General features: G+C 47.7%; 1 protein-coding gene across 1 annotated transcript in view; it reads right to left on the bottom strand.

Annotated features, from left to right (window-relative positions):
* The window catches only part of SNX27 (sorting nexin 27), a 35,776-nt gene extending 19,088 nt beyond the window's left edge, over positions 1 to 16,688 (bottom strand). Inside the window, exon 1 of the mRNA XM_033174287.1 lies at positions 16,273 to 16,688. Within this exon, the coding sequence (XP_033030178.1) occupies positions 16,273 to 16,688 (416 nt within the window). The remainder of the gene's footprint in view (positions 1 to 16,272) is intronic.
* Positions 16,689 to 16,927: the final 239 nt, after the last annotated feature.

Here is a 16,927-nt window from a genome sequence, read left to right as displayed (position 1 = left end):
AGACCCCTGTGACTCAGGAGCCCCTCCACAATCTTCCCAGGAGGCCACCACTGAAAAGGGGAGGCTGGAAAGCCCCCTGCACAAACAGAAGATCGTATAGGGACCTTTGGATCCTGGCCACAGGATATAAAACTACAAACGGAGCCAGCGCAAGCCACGAAAGTAAGTCTGAATGGCTGGGGGAGAAGCAATGGGAAGGGGCGATATATACACCAAACCATACAATTCCTCATTTAAGGTCCTTCCTCCAAGGTCCTAAAACAAGAAAGTCAGAGGACAGGGGTATTTTTTTTAATAAACATATGGGACGTGTACTGATTAATGTCTTTGCCAGCCTACGATGCTAAACCACAGTCTCCACATTTTGGGAAACGACTTGCCAGGCAGAATGTAGGAAGCTGATGTGAACGGAGTCCCCCAGAAGGCTCAATGGGTGCTGCCTTATACCAAGTCATAAGAACACAAGAAGAGGCTGCTGGATCAAGCCAATGGATCATCTAGCCTGATATAATGTTCCCACAGTGGCCAACCAGACGCCTATGGGAAAACCGCAAGCGGGGCCTGAGCACAAGAGCACCCTCCCCTCACACAGTTTCTAGCAAGTGGCACACAGAAGCACTGCTGCCTCCGTCAAGCCAACCATTCATGTAGCCCAGAGCTACCTACACTGGCAGCCGATGTCTACGGTCTCAGGGGAAAGGATGGGGCTACCTGGGAAGCTAGTTCAGCCAGGGAATGTCTGCAGGCAAAAATCATGCTCTGCAGCTCACCTACAGCAAACAGGTTTCACGTTTAAGACCGGGGCGGGGGCTTTTTAAGGGTTTGCACACCATGAAAGTGGGCAGAGGATGATGCAAATTTTACCTTGATATAGTAAGCTAGTTTCTAAGCACACCCCTCTCTATCCTCCATCCAGGTGAGCAAATCACACAGTGAGAGTTCAAAGGCACATTCAGGCCAGGCAAAGACACTCAAGGAGGGTGCAAAGCAGGGCCAGCGGGCGGGGGGAGGATTGTTACAAGGCCTGGACCCCGGCAGAGCCTCCAGCTTCGTTTAATACATACAGGCACAAAATATCCACGCCAAATCCTGAACAAGACAGCGCCCCAGCTGTGAATCATAAAATCATAGCACTGTAGAGTTGGAAGGGATCCCGAGGGTCATCTAGTCCAACCCCCATCGGCCAAGAGCGGCTGGGGCAACCCAGTCAGATGGGCAGGGTATATGTAATAAATGTAGTACAGTAGTAGTAGTAGGATTAATGCAGGAATCTTCACCTTTAAAGTCACAGCTGCAGGATCCAGCGGGGAGGAGGCTGTCAAATCTGGTCTTGACCACACAGGCCCGAGAAAACTGACCACAAGAAGCGAGTGTGTTTTCAAAAGGCTCACGCCTGCCAGCACATTGAGCGCACACCCTGACCACAGTTCCCTCACAGACCTCCAAGGAGAAGCACTGACTTTCTTTTCCCGCTACAGAACTAAATTTAGCTGTGTTTATTCGGTTGGCAAGATTGTTGGTTAAAGGCATCTAAAATAGTTTATTCAACAGTTTAAAGAATGGTGGGTGTCCCGGCTCCCCCGCCAGCAACATCCTGGCTAAATGGACATTACCTGCTGCTGAAATAAACCAAAAAATAATAATATCAAGGTGTGAGCCAATCCCAGGCCTCATCCATCACAAGGAAACTGCCTGCCCATGAACTAGAGCCCAAATTTGTGTTCTACTTTAAGGGCCGTGGCCAGGGCAGTTCATTTCAAAACAGTAAAATAGCTTACAATCTGAACAAATTGCCACTGAAACAACTTCATCTGTCCGCTGTTGCTCATCCCCCAGGTTATAGCCACGTTACTCTACTATAACAACACTCTCAGAAAGGGTTGCCCCTAAAGAGCACTTGGAAACCTAAAACCATTGCAAAATGTGAGCTCAGCTCATGACTGGAAACCAGGTGAGGCAGGGTTGGCTGTGTGGGGTGACACAATTCCCTTCTAAGGGAGGCTGGACTGGCCAGCAGTGGGGAGCCTGGACTCAGGACGCCGTGGCCCTTCAGATGTTGCAGGATTCCAACTCCCATCTGTAGTCAGTTTTTTAAAATTGCTCTGCCTTGTTTTACTGCCATTTATCTAAGAAGGTTTAACCTTTATGCTACAGTCTGAAGGTACATGGGGCTTTTGCAACCTTACTGAAGCAAAGCAGCTGCGGGCCTAGGTGGATGACTGCAGGGGAGGCCAATGGGTCTATCAGGGTCGTCAATGGGGCACTGCTGGGAATGTGACCCGCCTGAAAAACCCCCGAGTGCCTCTGCTAGGCAGTTAAGACAATACTGAGCTGGATGGGGCAATGGTTTGACTTGGTGTCAGGCGGCTTCTGATGTTCCCTAGATGCAACCTGTACCCTCCTCTCTCTCCCCTTTTGCAGCTACACCCCTCGTTCCAGCGTTGACATGCCCAGCTAAAACGTGGAGGCAAACGTGAGCAAAGCCAATCTCTGCAGCAGTCAGGCGGGAGCAGCAAACAAAGTCACACTTTGTAGAGTGAAGGAACTACACAGAGTGCCTTTGCTACGTCAGCCGCAGCCACCACGAGGGGCAGACCCAGGGGCAGGGAAGACCCCTCGCCAGACAGCGCTTGGGCCAGGTGGGGAGAGATCAACATAGAACCAGTTCCCTGGAGCTCACATTGCCAGAAGGAAAGAGTCATGGCTAATTAAGAACAGAGCGCAACTGCACCTTCGACCCTGGGGATGAAGCTGCTGGTCCCTGGCCCCGATCCGGCTCCCGATGCCACATCGGAGGGGACCGAAAGGCTAGGACCTTTTGCAGTCAGGTCTCCATGGCAACCCAGCTGAGAACAACCGGCTGCGTAAAGCCAAGAACTGCAGATCTGCCTGCACAAGCTGAAACGGGGAAGCACAGAGGGAAGAGATCGCCAGCGGCCGCTGGTGCTACCGCTGCCTTTTTTTTTTTTTAGTGAATGAATTAATTGTTCGGGTTTGTTGTGCTTCAATTCTCTTCCTTCTTATGGAAGAAAGGAAAAACAAGCGCCAGGGAGTTGCCACGCTCTGAATCTCAGGGACGTTTCCTGGTTCTGGCCCCTGGGACCTGAAATCTGTCTCTTCCCACAAGGAGCAGACCTGCCCTGTCCCCAGGGAGGATTGTTTGGAGAACAAGAGCGATTCCAAATTGAGGCCAGGCCAAGCAGATCTGTGGATTTCCTATTTATTTTTTTATCTACAGGCAGTGCGGGAGCTTGGACACCATAATCATTGCTATTATACTTATTTATAACCCGCCTTTTTCCCCTGACGGGATTCTAGGCAGCTTACGGGTAAAAACAAGAACTGCTAAAAACACAGAAAATTTCAATCGTTAAAATACAATTAAACACACTGATAGAACTAAAACTATATAAATATATAAAATCTGTTTAAAACATACATGCTGTCAGGGGATGGGGGGGCTCTATCTAGCCCTCCCCAGGCACAGGTGCACAAGACTGCCTTTGCAATCAGCGAGCAGGGTAAGGCGGCTGCACTGGCCAGGCCTGGTATACAGGTGAAACTCAAAAAATTAGAATATCGTGGAAAAGTCCATTTATGTAAGCAATTGTTTTCATTAGCTACTGGAGTTTAATATATGAGATAGACTCATGACATGCAAAGCGAGATATGTCAAACCTTTGTTTGTTATAATTGTGATGATTATGGCGTACAGCTGATGAAAACCCCAAAGTTGAAATTGTTAATTTGGGGTTCTCATCAGCTGTACGCCATAATCATCACAATTAAAACAAATAAAGGCTTGACATATCTCGCTTTGCATGTCATGAGTCTATCTCATATATTAGTTTCACCTTTTAAGCTGAATTACTGAAAGAAATGAAGCTTTCCATGATATTCTATTTTTTTGATTTTCACCTGTAAATAATGAGAATTTGGCAGCCTCTCTTTTCCCGCCCGCCCTTGCCCGGTTTCAGCACAGCAGAACATCCTGCTTGCTTTCTCTCCTGTTCAAAACATTAGCCACCAACCGACCGACCAAGACACTGGCTATCAGGTAGGCCCAGTGTCGAACCGGGGGCTGCCAGTCGATTTGCTTTGGCCTGTGGAGCCAAGGGCCCCTCTCTTCTCTTTTCTCACCCCTTGGTGAAAGGTGGCTGGCCTTTGGGCAGCCAAACATCCTTCAGGTCACTGGTTCATGACCCACCCTAAGACTGAGCTGAGGGACAGAAACAACGGGTGGGCTCTGCCACGATGTACAAAAAGGCCCCCTTCACTGGGCATAGCTTTCATCACTGCCAAGCAGGGCTCTTGGTGGCATGTGGTACCTTTTCCCTCCCATCTGAATTTTAGGCAGCAAGTGTGTTTTATCAGTTATTTGTTTTCATTTCTGTGAGCAGCCTTGAGTCATGGTTTGGGGGGGGGGGAGGTGGGGTGTGTGTGTGTGTGTGTGTATGTGTATATATAGCAAAGCACTGACCTCGGTTCAGTAACTAATGGACAGCCAGCACAGGTCTTTTGTCACTGGTATAAATTCTTTCAAGTACACTGGTGTACTTCTCAAGGTTGTGGGAATCAGGGGAGGCTGGTCTATTACAGCAATGGGGGCACTGCCGCTCCAGCCTCCTCCAAGCCCACCGGCCTGCCTTCTTGCTTACACGGCTGGCATGAAAGTCTCCTCCTTAGTATCAATATTGCTGAATGCGACAGGAGGGTGGGGGACAAAACCCAATTCTCCCAATGGGCACCAGCCACCACTGGTGGGGAAGGCAAATGAGCTAAGAACTGCAGCGCACGCTATGCTCTGAAAAGCTGGTTCCCTCCAGGCATCTCCTCCGCCCAATGCAGCGCCTTGTCTGGGGTATGGGGAAACTGAGGCACAGCAAAAAATGTGCTCCCTAAGAAACTGCACGCCAGCGGATCTCGCACAAGCACATTTGCTCCGGCAGATCCAGAATTCTCAGCACGAGGGAATTTCAATTTAACAAGCCTCCTAAAGAGGTCTGGTGCTGGCAAGGCACCTTCCGGCGCAGGCCAAGCCCTGCCAGCTATTTCCTTTGGGGCAACAGCCTGGAAGTAGTCCAAGTAATGGAGCAAGAGCCCCGCGAGGGATTTACCCGCACCACTTTCCTCTCGCATGCTTCCGCGTAATTTGTTTTGTTTCAATTAGGAAGTCTGCAACAAAGGGACGCAGTCTTTGCTCTTTTGGGAAGGACTTCAGCCGCTAAACTGCACTGCAAACGTTATGGGGTCATGCTGAAGGTGGTTTTGGAAATTAAATGAGAACAAAAGAACATAGCTGTGAAACTGTTTAAGTGTTAAAAACGTTAATATGATGGTTTGTACTGAAATAATATTAATTTTAAGCAACCAGTGCTTTGAAACACTTGAAAGCATCAACCACCAGAAACTAGAGAGAGATGCTGCCAGGCGCATCTTTATGGGGGGTGAGTTCTGCATTCTTGGGGCCACCACTGAGGAGGCCCTCTCATGAGCCACTCCCACCCCTCAAATGTCTGAGGGCAACAGAACCAACAGGAGGGTCTTTTTCACCAAACATAACCCCTAGGCTAGTCTGTACGGAAGGAGGCACTCTTTCATATATTTGTGGTCCAAAACATTTAGGGAAGACTCTATTATGCCCATTTAACAGATGGGGTATAGGAGGCCAGGAGAGAACACTTTGACTAACCCAAACCAAGGCATTTCGTGACTGACCAGAACTCAGGATACCGCCCCCCTGATCCCAAAGAAGATACGGCAGAGCTGGAAGAGGTGCAGAAAAGGGTAACAAAAATTATCAAAGGACAGAGCCGTTTCTCCACTGGGGAAAAGCTAACATTGGGGGCCTTTTCTTTCTTTTTCTTATAAAAGTGTCTAAAGGGTAGATAGGTAAGACAGAGGTTCGTATCATTATTAAATGGTATAAGGAAGCGGTCTTTTCCCCACTGAATGCCAGAGCTCTGGCTCACCCAAAGAAGCTGAATGGCAGTAAGTCCACAAAAGGAAGGGTACTTCTTATAACATGTTAATTAAGCAGCGAAATTTATCTAAGGCCACAGATTTAGACAGCACAGCTAAAAAGGTCATTAGCCATGATGACTTTATAGAGCCTCTGGGCTTAGGGACAGTCTACCTCTAACGACAGTCTACCTCTAACTACCAGCTGCAGGGGATGAACAATAAGGGAGGGCTACCACCCTTCATACACTATTTGTGAGCTTCTCGGGCGGGGGGGGGGGGAGAGAGTCCGACACTCTGCTTCCTGAGCAAGTACAGAAGCACCCACAAAATGCTGTGTCCTAACGCAGAATCCCGCAGCTTTTTTTTTTTTTTTAAGTGCTAAGTCAACCCACAAGACAGAAATATTTTGGCCTTGCTCACTCTGCCGATCCCTTCACTGAGCCATTTTCTGGCGACCTCTCCCAAGCTCGAGCACTGTGAAAATATCCAAATGCAGATGGGACACCGCCTTGCTTTCAGAGACCGATTCTATGCCTTCGCCAAGCTCTGCATTCCTCTTGGCTCATTAAGACCGTGGAGAAAGCAGGTAACTAAAGGCTGCCATCCTCAGCTGGCTTTACTTGGAAGTAAAGCTCACTTCCTGTCCGGCTGACCGCATCAGGCAGATGTTGCAAAGTGTTCAGATCTCCGGAGCATAGCCACTGTGGCTAGCAGCCCTTGGCAGCCTTATCCCTTGTGACTTTGTCCAATCCTCTCCGCCCAGTGCTAAAACCATGCCCAGGGAACCTCCATAGGGGCAGAGCAGCTGCATTATTCAACCTTCTCCTCCTCCTCCTCCTCAAATCAGGGTGGTGTGGCCTTAAAGAAGCAATCACTGTCACAAATCCTACAAAGGACAGGGAGGGACCTCTGCTGGGGCGGGGGTCAAAGTTACCCAGATCTTTGCCATTGGTGGTGGAGGAAAAGGAAGGCGTCATCTTGCCTCAGGTAGCTTTGCCCACAAAATAACTTTTTCAAGGTGCCTGACACACTCCTATTAAGAAACCTATCCACTCTACAAGGAGGTGATGCCCAGAACGCAGGAATGGTTTATGATCCTCCCTCAAGGGCTTTCGGCAGATAGCGGAACAGTAAAAAAAGAAAGAGAAACCAAGAAGGGGAAGGAGGAGAGCGGCTGGGATTTATGAGCCGAGTCACATTTACTGGCACGGGTGTGGGAGCCGGGGCGCCGTTGCTGCCAATGCCACTCCGGTAATGGCAGAGCCGCCGAGCGGGACTGCAAGGGAATATTGTCATTATGACTAGTGAGGGACCTATCTAGATCCCTCCACAGTGCATAGAAGGGCAGTCCTGTTATCAGAAGCGACTTGGAAAGAACAGACCCTCCACTTTGTATGCTCCCGGCAGCAGCTCCGGCAAAATTAAAAACCAGCCTTTAAAGGACTGGTATCTTTGTACTGCATGATAAAGAGTTCAGCTTTTGTTCTGTTGCACAGGCAAGCGAGTGACCTCATGATTCGCTGTATGCCTCAAGGACAGGATGGGAAGCAAAGGGGCTTTCAAGCAGGAGGGTTCAATATTCAACCATCTCTGGAGGGAGGGCCAGGAAGGTTCCTTGTTTGGAAGCTTATGGATGTGGGAAGCTGCCTTATCAGGCAGGCCACTGGTCCCCTAGCCCTGTGTTCCCCAACCTGGTGCCCTCCAGATGTTTTGCACTATGACTCCCAACAGCCCCCAGTCAGCTTCTGGGGGAAGGCTGGCCTGGCATGTGTAATCTACTCCAGTCTCCAAGGGCAAACCTGGAGGTGCCAGGGGACTTCCTGCACGCAAAATGTGAACTATGGTGACTTTGCTCTGCCCCAATGTTGCTGGACTACAACATCCATTGGCCCTACCAAGCAGGGATGATGGGAGTTGTAGTTCAGCAACATCTGGAGGGCCAAGGCTCCTCCTACACCTGTCCTGGCCTCCTTCCCTCTCTTGTCTCCTTTGCAAGTGACTCAAAACTTTTGTTTTTCCTTCTTGGTGTTCTGAGGCAATTCCTTTTCCTCCCCACGGGTTAATTATTGCAAAGGTTCTACTTTAAAAGAAACACTCTGACCCCTCTAGTGCAAAGGTCCCCCCCTCCAAATCCCCTCTTCTCTAGAAATTTTATTTTTTTAGACTGCAAATGGGCGAAGAGGTGGCACCCAGGTTTGATCCCTGGCATCTCCGTGTAGGGTGGGGGTGGGATCTCTCTGAAACACTAGAGAGCTGCTGCCAGTCAGTGTAGACAAAACTAAGCTAGATGGACCAAGGGTCTGGCTTGGGTTAAGTCAACACTTTCTCTCTGCTGTATGCAGGGACCAGTATGTCTTCTTCCTGACCAATGCCTAGAATACTTTAGGCACTTTTGAAAGTTACCGGTATAAATTTTGGGAATGAGGATTACAATGCCAGCTAACAATTGTTCACCACTTTGCCTAACTGCATCCCTATGGGCCACCAACCTACCACTGGAAACAACTTGTTTCCTCCTGGCCCACTGCAAAGCACCATTCCACCTTCAGCTTAGAAGCCACATAAGAGACCAGCAGACTATTTAGCAGCTAGAAGCAAGACTTCTGGGAAAGCAAACTCCTCAGTCTGGTTTCTTGGAAGTGGGGCACATGACTCTTGGGAACCAGGCACAGAACCTAGCAGAACTGTCACAATAACCAGAATGAAACTGGGGCAAAGGAAAGCAAGAAAAGTGTCCTCAGTGGATTTTATATCACATAGCGTGAACTTTTGTTAACTTCTGCAATTCAGAAATTAATAGCACAATGACACCTGTTGACATGGCAAAACATCATCAGCGGTACTGAAATTATAACGCTTGTTGTAAAAAAGGAATCATTCCTATGCTTACGGATACTGATTGAGAATCATGATTGCAGGGTTTTTCCTCTAAAGCAAATAACTTTTTCCAGCCTTAGGGTCGCAACCTATTGTATTATTCATTCATTCATTCATTTCTCCCCTTTCCCCCCAGACATGGAATCAAGGTTCTCTAACCTTTGTGCAACAAGGTACATTCCAGGCATGGAAAAGCAGAAGTTCCCACACACTTCTGTCTTTCATCTAGGCAAGCTTTTGAAGGACGCATTCAAGTAGGCAAAAGCACTTGAGGAAGGTGCTAAGCCAGGGAGATTCAAGACCTGGAGGAAGTCCAGAGGACCAGACAGAGAGGCATGGAGGGCCACATTTGGAATGGGGGCCGAAGATTTTCCACCTCTGATCTAAAATATATAGGTCTTGATCGCTGCATAGTGCCTTTTCCATGAATACTAGTCAACATGAAAGTTTGTTCTTGTTTCCTCCAAGAAATACCTGTTGGTTTGTACCTAGGCAACCAATCCTGCCATATCCCAAGCTGCTAAACAAAAACTCTCTTGTTCCCAAGTGCTTCCTAAATATCCAATACTTTCCACCAGACACTACTAAAAAGAACAACTCATTCTCTAAACAGTTCGTTGACACCCGCTGGATTAGATGGCATGTGTTGCTGCAAATTTCCCAGGCCAGGAAATTCAAAACTGTTGATATTAAGGAACTTTGATTATTTTTTAAAAATGTATATATCAAGAAATGCATTGGTGGACAAGGCCAAATATCTCTCTTAGCCCTGCATACTTGCTTGTAGATGTGGCCAGCCAGATATCTTTAGCAAGCCTGTAAACAGGGCACACAAGCACCTGACTTCCCCAACTGGGTAGGAATTTGTGAGGCAGAGACAGGAACAATCTTTAAAACTCTTGTGTTTATTTAAGTTTCCTGGACTCTGACTCCTAGGGTTAGTCAAGCACAGTGTGGACCCACTGAGATTAATGGACATGGCTAACTTGGGGCCCCTGATATCTGTAGAGGATAACCTAGCTGGATACAACGCATAATTTGGTCCAAGGCAGTTTTGCACCTGAGGCAAACCACAAAATGGCATCTCGTTCCGTCCTGTCCCCCACCTGCCAAGGAAGAAGGTGTCGGTGAAGATCTACATAGGGAACAAGCGGGGAATCAAGATCTACATCAATAACAAGTGAGGAGAGGGCCCTGAATCACGCCGAGCAGACTCCAGAGGGCAGCTCTTGCCATTTCCTCCTTAGGGGTGGGAGGAGACCAGCAGCAGTGCCTATCTGCCAAGAGACCACTGTAGAGGGGGAATTGGGAGGGCTGCCGAGGAAGTGGCAGATCCAGCCTCTAAGGCAGGCATGGGCAAACTCGGCCCTCCAGATGTTTTGGGACTGCAACTACCACCATCCCTAGCTAACAGGACCAGTGATCAGGGATGATGGGAATTGTAGTCCCAAAACATCTGGAGGGCTGAGTTTGCCTATGCCTGCTCTAAGGAGCATGCCACAGCCATCTCTGCTGCAACAGCAGAAAGAGATGTATTCCTTGGAGGCCAGATGGACCCTGCTGCCTGAGGCGGTCATCTCATCTTGCCTCATGGGTGGGTTGGCCCTGCACACAGAGCCCTACATCACTTCCTCTCGTGCAATAAGGGCTTGACTCACTCCCACACCCAATCTTAACGAATAGGGCCAGATCATGACCATAATACTGCCCTAAATAGTAGGGCAGGAAAGGCTGGAGGCCCTTCGTGAAATCCACAGGCTTTGTCTCCAACTACCCGGTAAGTTCTAGAGGAGACCCACTATAATTCATGGGCCCATGGCCATCATTTTCATCAGGTCTACCAGTAGGACTAGCATTGGGTGCAGCTCACAAGCGTCATCCTCCAAAGTCAAGTTTAGATCATGCCCCATCACCCACAGCCCTCTAAACATGGTACGCAAGGTGTGAGAAGGGGAGCCACTCTCCCTCTGACCACCACTACCTCACTGATTCAAATACGGGAAATTACATCCAGTGTAAAAGTATGCCAGCTTCAGCTCTGTGCTGTTTCACTTGTATAATAAGAAATCAGGGCTACATTTCCTGGGAAGGCTTTAGATATTTGAAGTACAACTTTAAAATACACAAAAAGGCTCATATTCACCTTTCAGTACCGGTAGACAAAGAGTTTTATCTTTCCCAAAGGCATCCCAAAATCATAATTGTAACAGCATTTATGTGGCGTGATTCAGTTGAGACTCAGAGAATACCACTTCGCTGGGAATCACTGGTGGGCAGTGGGCTGTTGCATTCAGGTCCTACTTGCGGGTCTCCCAAAGGCATCTGGTTGGCCACGGTGAGAACAGGATGTCAGACTAGATGGGCCACTGCCCTGATCCAGCAACACTGCTAAGGTAGGGAAGCACTAGCATGTTCCTATTACAGATCAAGGAGAGGGATTGGACGAAATCAAGGGCAGGGTTGACTTGCAACATGAAATAGGACTCACAGAATTTCTCCATGAGGATGGGGAGAAAATGCACATGCCTGGAAAATGGAGGCAGGGCTCCAGCCAAGCCACACCCCTTGCTGAGCTTATTTCACAAGAACCTAAAGAGTATCAAACAGGTGGTGTTGGGCAGAACTTCTCATTGTGCTAAGGGGCACACAATCTTTAATGCTACAAGGATTAATGCTACACAGAATAAATCACAGAACAAGCAAAATGTTTTAAAGCCATACATGCTCGGTTGCATGTGCAAATATTCAAACAGACAGCAACAAAGACCTTCTGAGGTGTTCCTCAGAGAAGGATGACAAGTTTTTAAAAAGTTTTCTATCCGGAATTATTCGGTAATGTCTATAAACCACCAGTATGACCAAAATAGGGAGTACAGTATATTTGACACTTCCAATGCATGAGAAAGAGTCCTGTTTTGATCCCCATGGTGAGTTTAATAAGACCCAATTTGTGTGTCCACAGAAGCTTGAATGCCAAATGTGTTCGGTCAGGTGCAGAACCCCGGAAGATATGATGGGTCCAATATCATTTTTTGTTTCCCCACAACCCCACCCCAGAAGTTGCTAGATTGCTGTTCTAGGCCACGTTAGTGGAACCTCGCATTGACCTAATTACCGTACTCATTTTACAGCACAAACCACCTCTTCTCCTTCTTAAATGGAAGTGACCCTATTCCACGCAGGCACTGCAACCGTATGCCACTGCCAAGCACCGGAACAAATCGTCCGCCAAGCCAGCAGCATGCAAAACGAAAATCCCCACCCAGGGTTGACTAAGAAAGTTGTCCATGCCGGGTTTAATTCATGCAATGGAAAAACCAGTGACTTTTTCTCCAGCTCATGGGAACATTGCCCAACTAACAAGACTAAAACGAGGACACATTTTCCCCCCTTCTGCAGACATCCCCCAAACTCACTCAGCACAGAAAACTCAAAGCACCCACTAGTAGGGAGGGTAACTGGTCTTGCAGAGAAGCTGGCCCTGTAGGCCATTATTTTAGCCATCCCATGGACCAAAACATTTTAATTCAAGAAGACAGTAAGGGAATCCAAACCCAGCACGTCCAACACATCCTTCCAACTGCTACAAAACTCTTCATTTTCTCCTAGTAAATAGACACTCTTTGTCGATGTTCAACAAAAACGTTTAAATGAAACAGACATTCTTAGGAACTGGTTTGCTCTGAAGAATGAACAGGGGAAGAAACAGAGAAAGACCAGCTGACTTGTACACCAGTCCTAACAAGAAATTGATCAGAAAGCAATCTTGTTTCTAACTATTGCACCCACACCCAATAAATCCGCTCCCAAGTGTTGCAAGCAGTGCTACTCAAGAACAGACTCTCATTGAAATCCACACAACTAACTTAAGTCCACTAATTTCAATTCGTCTTCTCTAAGTAGAACTCGGTTGGCTACAACCCAAAAAAACACCAGGTTGGGAGAACTGTCTACAATCCAGAGACTACTGAGAAACATTTTCTGCTACTTTTATCAGGACATATCAGGCTTTATTAAGCAGGACCATTTCAATGCAACAGTTTCATGGATAATCTGCTAGGAGATAAAGACACTTCCTCCTAGACACAAGTCCTCCTCTCTATTCCATCTTCATGGAGATGATGTTTGAGGGGAGAGCTTGGGAAGGAATAGACTGAATCAGGAGCTTCTTAATGTAGGGTTGCCGTATGTCTGTTATTCAGACCCCTTAAGCAGTGTCCGGGCAGAAATCACCGAAATGTCTGGGAAAATCTGAACGTATGGCAACCCACATCGGTAGTGTAGATTGGTGATTTTCATTTTTTTTTAAAGCAACCCTACTTAATGAAAATAGCTACCAATACTAGTATATTCAAGAAGGTAGAGATTGCCCATGGTAGGTGGGGGAGCATTGCCTCTAAGAGAAGACAGGGCCCCCAATAATCTTGTAAAAAAAAACCACAACCCCACTTTTATCTTATTAACGTGAAATTCTGAAGGCCGCTTACACTTCATAAAGTCCCAGTAGCAACATAACCATCTTCTAGGAGAGAAAGAGGGAAATCAGCCACAGCAGAACAAAAATGTTACGTTCAGCAGAAACTAAAGTCAGTTACACAGGGTGGTTAAAAATAATAATAATGAAAATCAAGCTTCTCCAACTTATAACTGGGGGGGGGGATAATAAGGGACTCCCAGTTTTCACCTGTATTCAATACCCCCTAAATCATCCCTTTGGGGAAGGAAGGCTACACACAGGCATATATTCCAACCCTGCCTGCTGACTTTCAAATCTTCTTTTTATCTGTCTAACAGAGAAAAGAAAGGCGCTTATGAGAACAGGAGAGTGAGTAAGGTGTCTCCAAGTGGAGGATCCCACATAGGGTATGGTCTGAAGGTACAGGAGGCCACCACTAACCAAGCCTGGGTTGGAGCAGTGTATTAATAGAAGACTCCCTGGGAATCCCATACACCCCATTGCCTTGGGTTCCATGATGGAAGAAAGGTGAGATTTTAAAAAACAAAAACTCCCTACAGTTTATAACATTACACTCACTTTTTTTTCATTAACATGCAGGGAAAGAGGAATCTGGAAATGACTAAAAGCCTGAAGCTAAAACAAAGCCTTGAATAGGCCATGAAGAACAATTAGGACATATGATAATACTGTATCTTAATAATATCCATCCCCTACAGCTGTAGCCAGTCTTGATCCAACCATTCTAAAAAGTAGCATTATCTCTGATGCAAGGTATCACAATATTAAGTGTTGGTGGAGGAATGGGGAGGGGGGCTCCCCATACCTCTCCGTGAAGTTATAGGGAAATCCTACATATACCAGGGAGAGTGCTGTATGCTGTCCTCTGGGGAGTTAATAAATCAACTTTAGAATTTTGCTACTGTATATGAATTGTGGGTGGTTTATACCAAAGTGAAATGCACCTGTAGGAGAAAGTTTAAAGCAGCAGTGATGTAATCTGAAAAACCCTTACACATTTCCTTTAACAGGGAGAATATTGCTACATAAACCATAAGCAGAAAACTCTTCCCCCAGAACCTAAACATTCCTTTGCTCAGTCTGATATAATCTGAGAATATCAAACTTTTTTTTCATTTCTAAAGAGGGAATAATGCAATAAAACTTTTGAGTGGGTGTCCTTTCCCCCAAATACCCCCTCAACTATAGTGAAAACCTTGAACAGGCCAGGATGCAAGTAGCAGCACAATATGGTATTCTCCAATATGTGAGGAACATTTCTATATAATTGTAGGTGGGTTGCCCCCAAGAGGATGGGGAGCTCCACATATCCCCTCACCTTTAATGGAAATCTTGAATATAAAGGAGGAGTATGATCTATATGGTGTACTGCAAGAATGTAATTTTTTTAAACAGAAAAAGAGAGAATATGATTACATAATTTGGAATGGGTTATACAAATAGCGTGCATATGATGTGGTGGGAACAATCCACTGCCTCCCCAATAAATCTCAGCTGTAGTGAAAAAAACAGGCAATTTTAAAATGTAGTATGATCTATTATTTACTCTGAAACTCGGTATGTTTCCCAGAGGGTTAGCTGTGCTGGCTTCCTCTAGAATAAGCTTTTTAAAAATAAAAATAAAGTATTGTGGAATTTGAAACCTGGCATATTGGGACATATAAGCTTTGCTAGGCTTCAGTCCACTTCATCAGATGTCCCTAATGAAGCCCATTAAGACTCATGCCTTAATAAATTTATTGGCCTTCAATGTTTCACAATACTCTTTCTGCATGTCTATATATGGGCTGTCTATATACCGTGTTTCTCCTAAAATAAGACACCGTCTTATATATTTTTTCGCTCAACAAAACACAGTATGGCTTATTTTCAGGGGATGTCTTATTTTAACCGTGTCGCATCGGTACGCTGCATAGCCACGCCTCTCCAGGCTGTTTTAATGGGAGGTACCACGTCACTATGGCTTATTTTCGGGGTATGGCTTATTTTTGGGGAACGGCTTATATTTCCAAATGCATAGAAATCCTGCTATGGCTTATTTTATGGCTATGGCTTATTTTAGGAGAAACAGGGTATATACATATATATGCCATCCTCAGTGCAAACCTACTGACATCAATGCACTTGGCTAATTTGAGTCCATATGATTTCAATGGGCCTACTCTGCTTATAACTGAGCAAAATGCAACTGTGTGGGGGGGGGCATACTGCACACACCCCTATATATAGGCACACAGATACATATATAGATATATGGAGAATATGACTACATAAATATAAGGTACTTGGAGATTTTATTACAACCAAGCAGTATATACATTTGGTGAAATCAACAAACAATTATTTTTTGTGGTAGGTTACGCACACTAAATGCATCCCCTCACCTGTGGTGCGAATCTTGAATGGGGCTGTGGTACTAAGAAGAAGCACCATCTTCAGCATCAGAACACAGCTGAATATATAGACATAAACTCAGGAGAATATATACTGCCTCTACACACGTGTGCTTGTGTGGGCGCTGCGAAAGGACAGTGATAGTGATAAGGCAGAGTCTTATCAACACAACTGAACCTATGCATAAACTCAGGAGCCACAGACCCACAGTGAAAAGACAGGGAAGAGGTCTAAAATTGCGATTTGTAGGTAGCTGGGGGGGTTAGACCCCTGAGCAGAGGCATCAAGCTATGGCATTTGATGAGTCTTAAGAACAGAACTGAATTATATGCATGCATGGGTGTATATACATATACATACACACACACACACACACACACATCCACACATATAACTCCGGGGTGCATAGCCTCACGCTGCACACGTGTTTGTGTGTACACACGCACACGCGTGTGGAGAAAGGGGGAGAGGCTACTCTGAGCTGCAGGTGTGTGTTGGGAGGGGGGATGAGAGACCCTCCCTCCCCTCCCCCTCCCCCGCCCCCGCCCCCCCGTACTCACACCTCGAGGATGCGGTCCCCTTTGCGCACCCCGGCGCGCTCGGCCGCCCCCCCGCCCAGGACGGCGCTGACGTGCTGCAGCGGCGCGTAGAGCTCCCCGTTGATGCTGCGCAGCTGCCCGCCCTCGCTCACTTGCCCGCGCACGTTGAACCCGTAGCCGGATTCCGACTTGACGATGCGGACCACGCGAGGCCCCGCCGGGGGAGGCGTCGGCGGCGGGGGAGCCGTGGGGGCGGCGGCGGTGGAGGAGGAGGAGGAGGGAGCCGGCGCCGAGCCTGTCGCGGCTGCTGCTGCGGACGACGACGACGACGACGACAAGGAGCCCGAGCCTCCGCCGCCGCCGCCCCCGGAGCTGCCGCCCCTCAGCGGGCCCGGCAGGACGGAGCGCGGCAGCCCCTCGCTCCCCTCGTCCGCCATCTTGGCGCGAGCAAGACGCCGCCGCGGCTGTTTGGCCCCCCGCCCCCCTCCCTCGGAGGAGAGAGCGCGAGCGCTGTCACGCGACCGGCCACGCCCCCTTCCCCTCGATGCCTCCGTCTCCCTCCGCCTCCTTTCCGGCTTGCCGGCTTCCGTAGGCGCCGCCGCCGCCGCACGCGCGGGACGCACGGATGCCGCATGCGCACAAGGGGGCGAGCTGATTCCACGCACAGATAGGTCTA

This window comes from Lacerta agilis, chromosome 17, assembly GCF_009819535.1.
Source record: "Lacerta agilis isolate rLacAgi1 chromosome 17, rLacAgi1.pri, whole genome shotgun sequence".
Lineage (NCBI taxonomy): Eukaryota > Metazoa > Chordata > Lepidosauria > Squamata > Lacertidae > Lacerta > Lacerta agilis.
The sequence above is the reverse complement of the archived record's forward strand: the minus strand, read 5'-3'. Positions and strand labels throughout refer to the sequence as shown.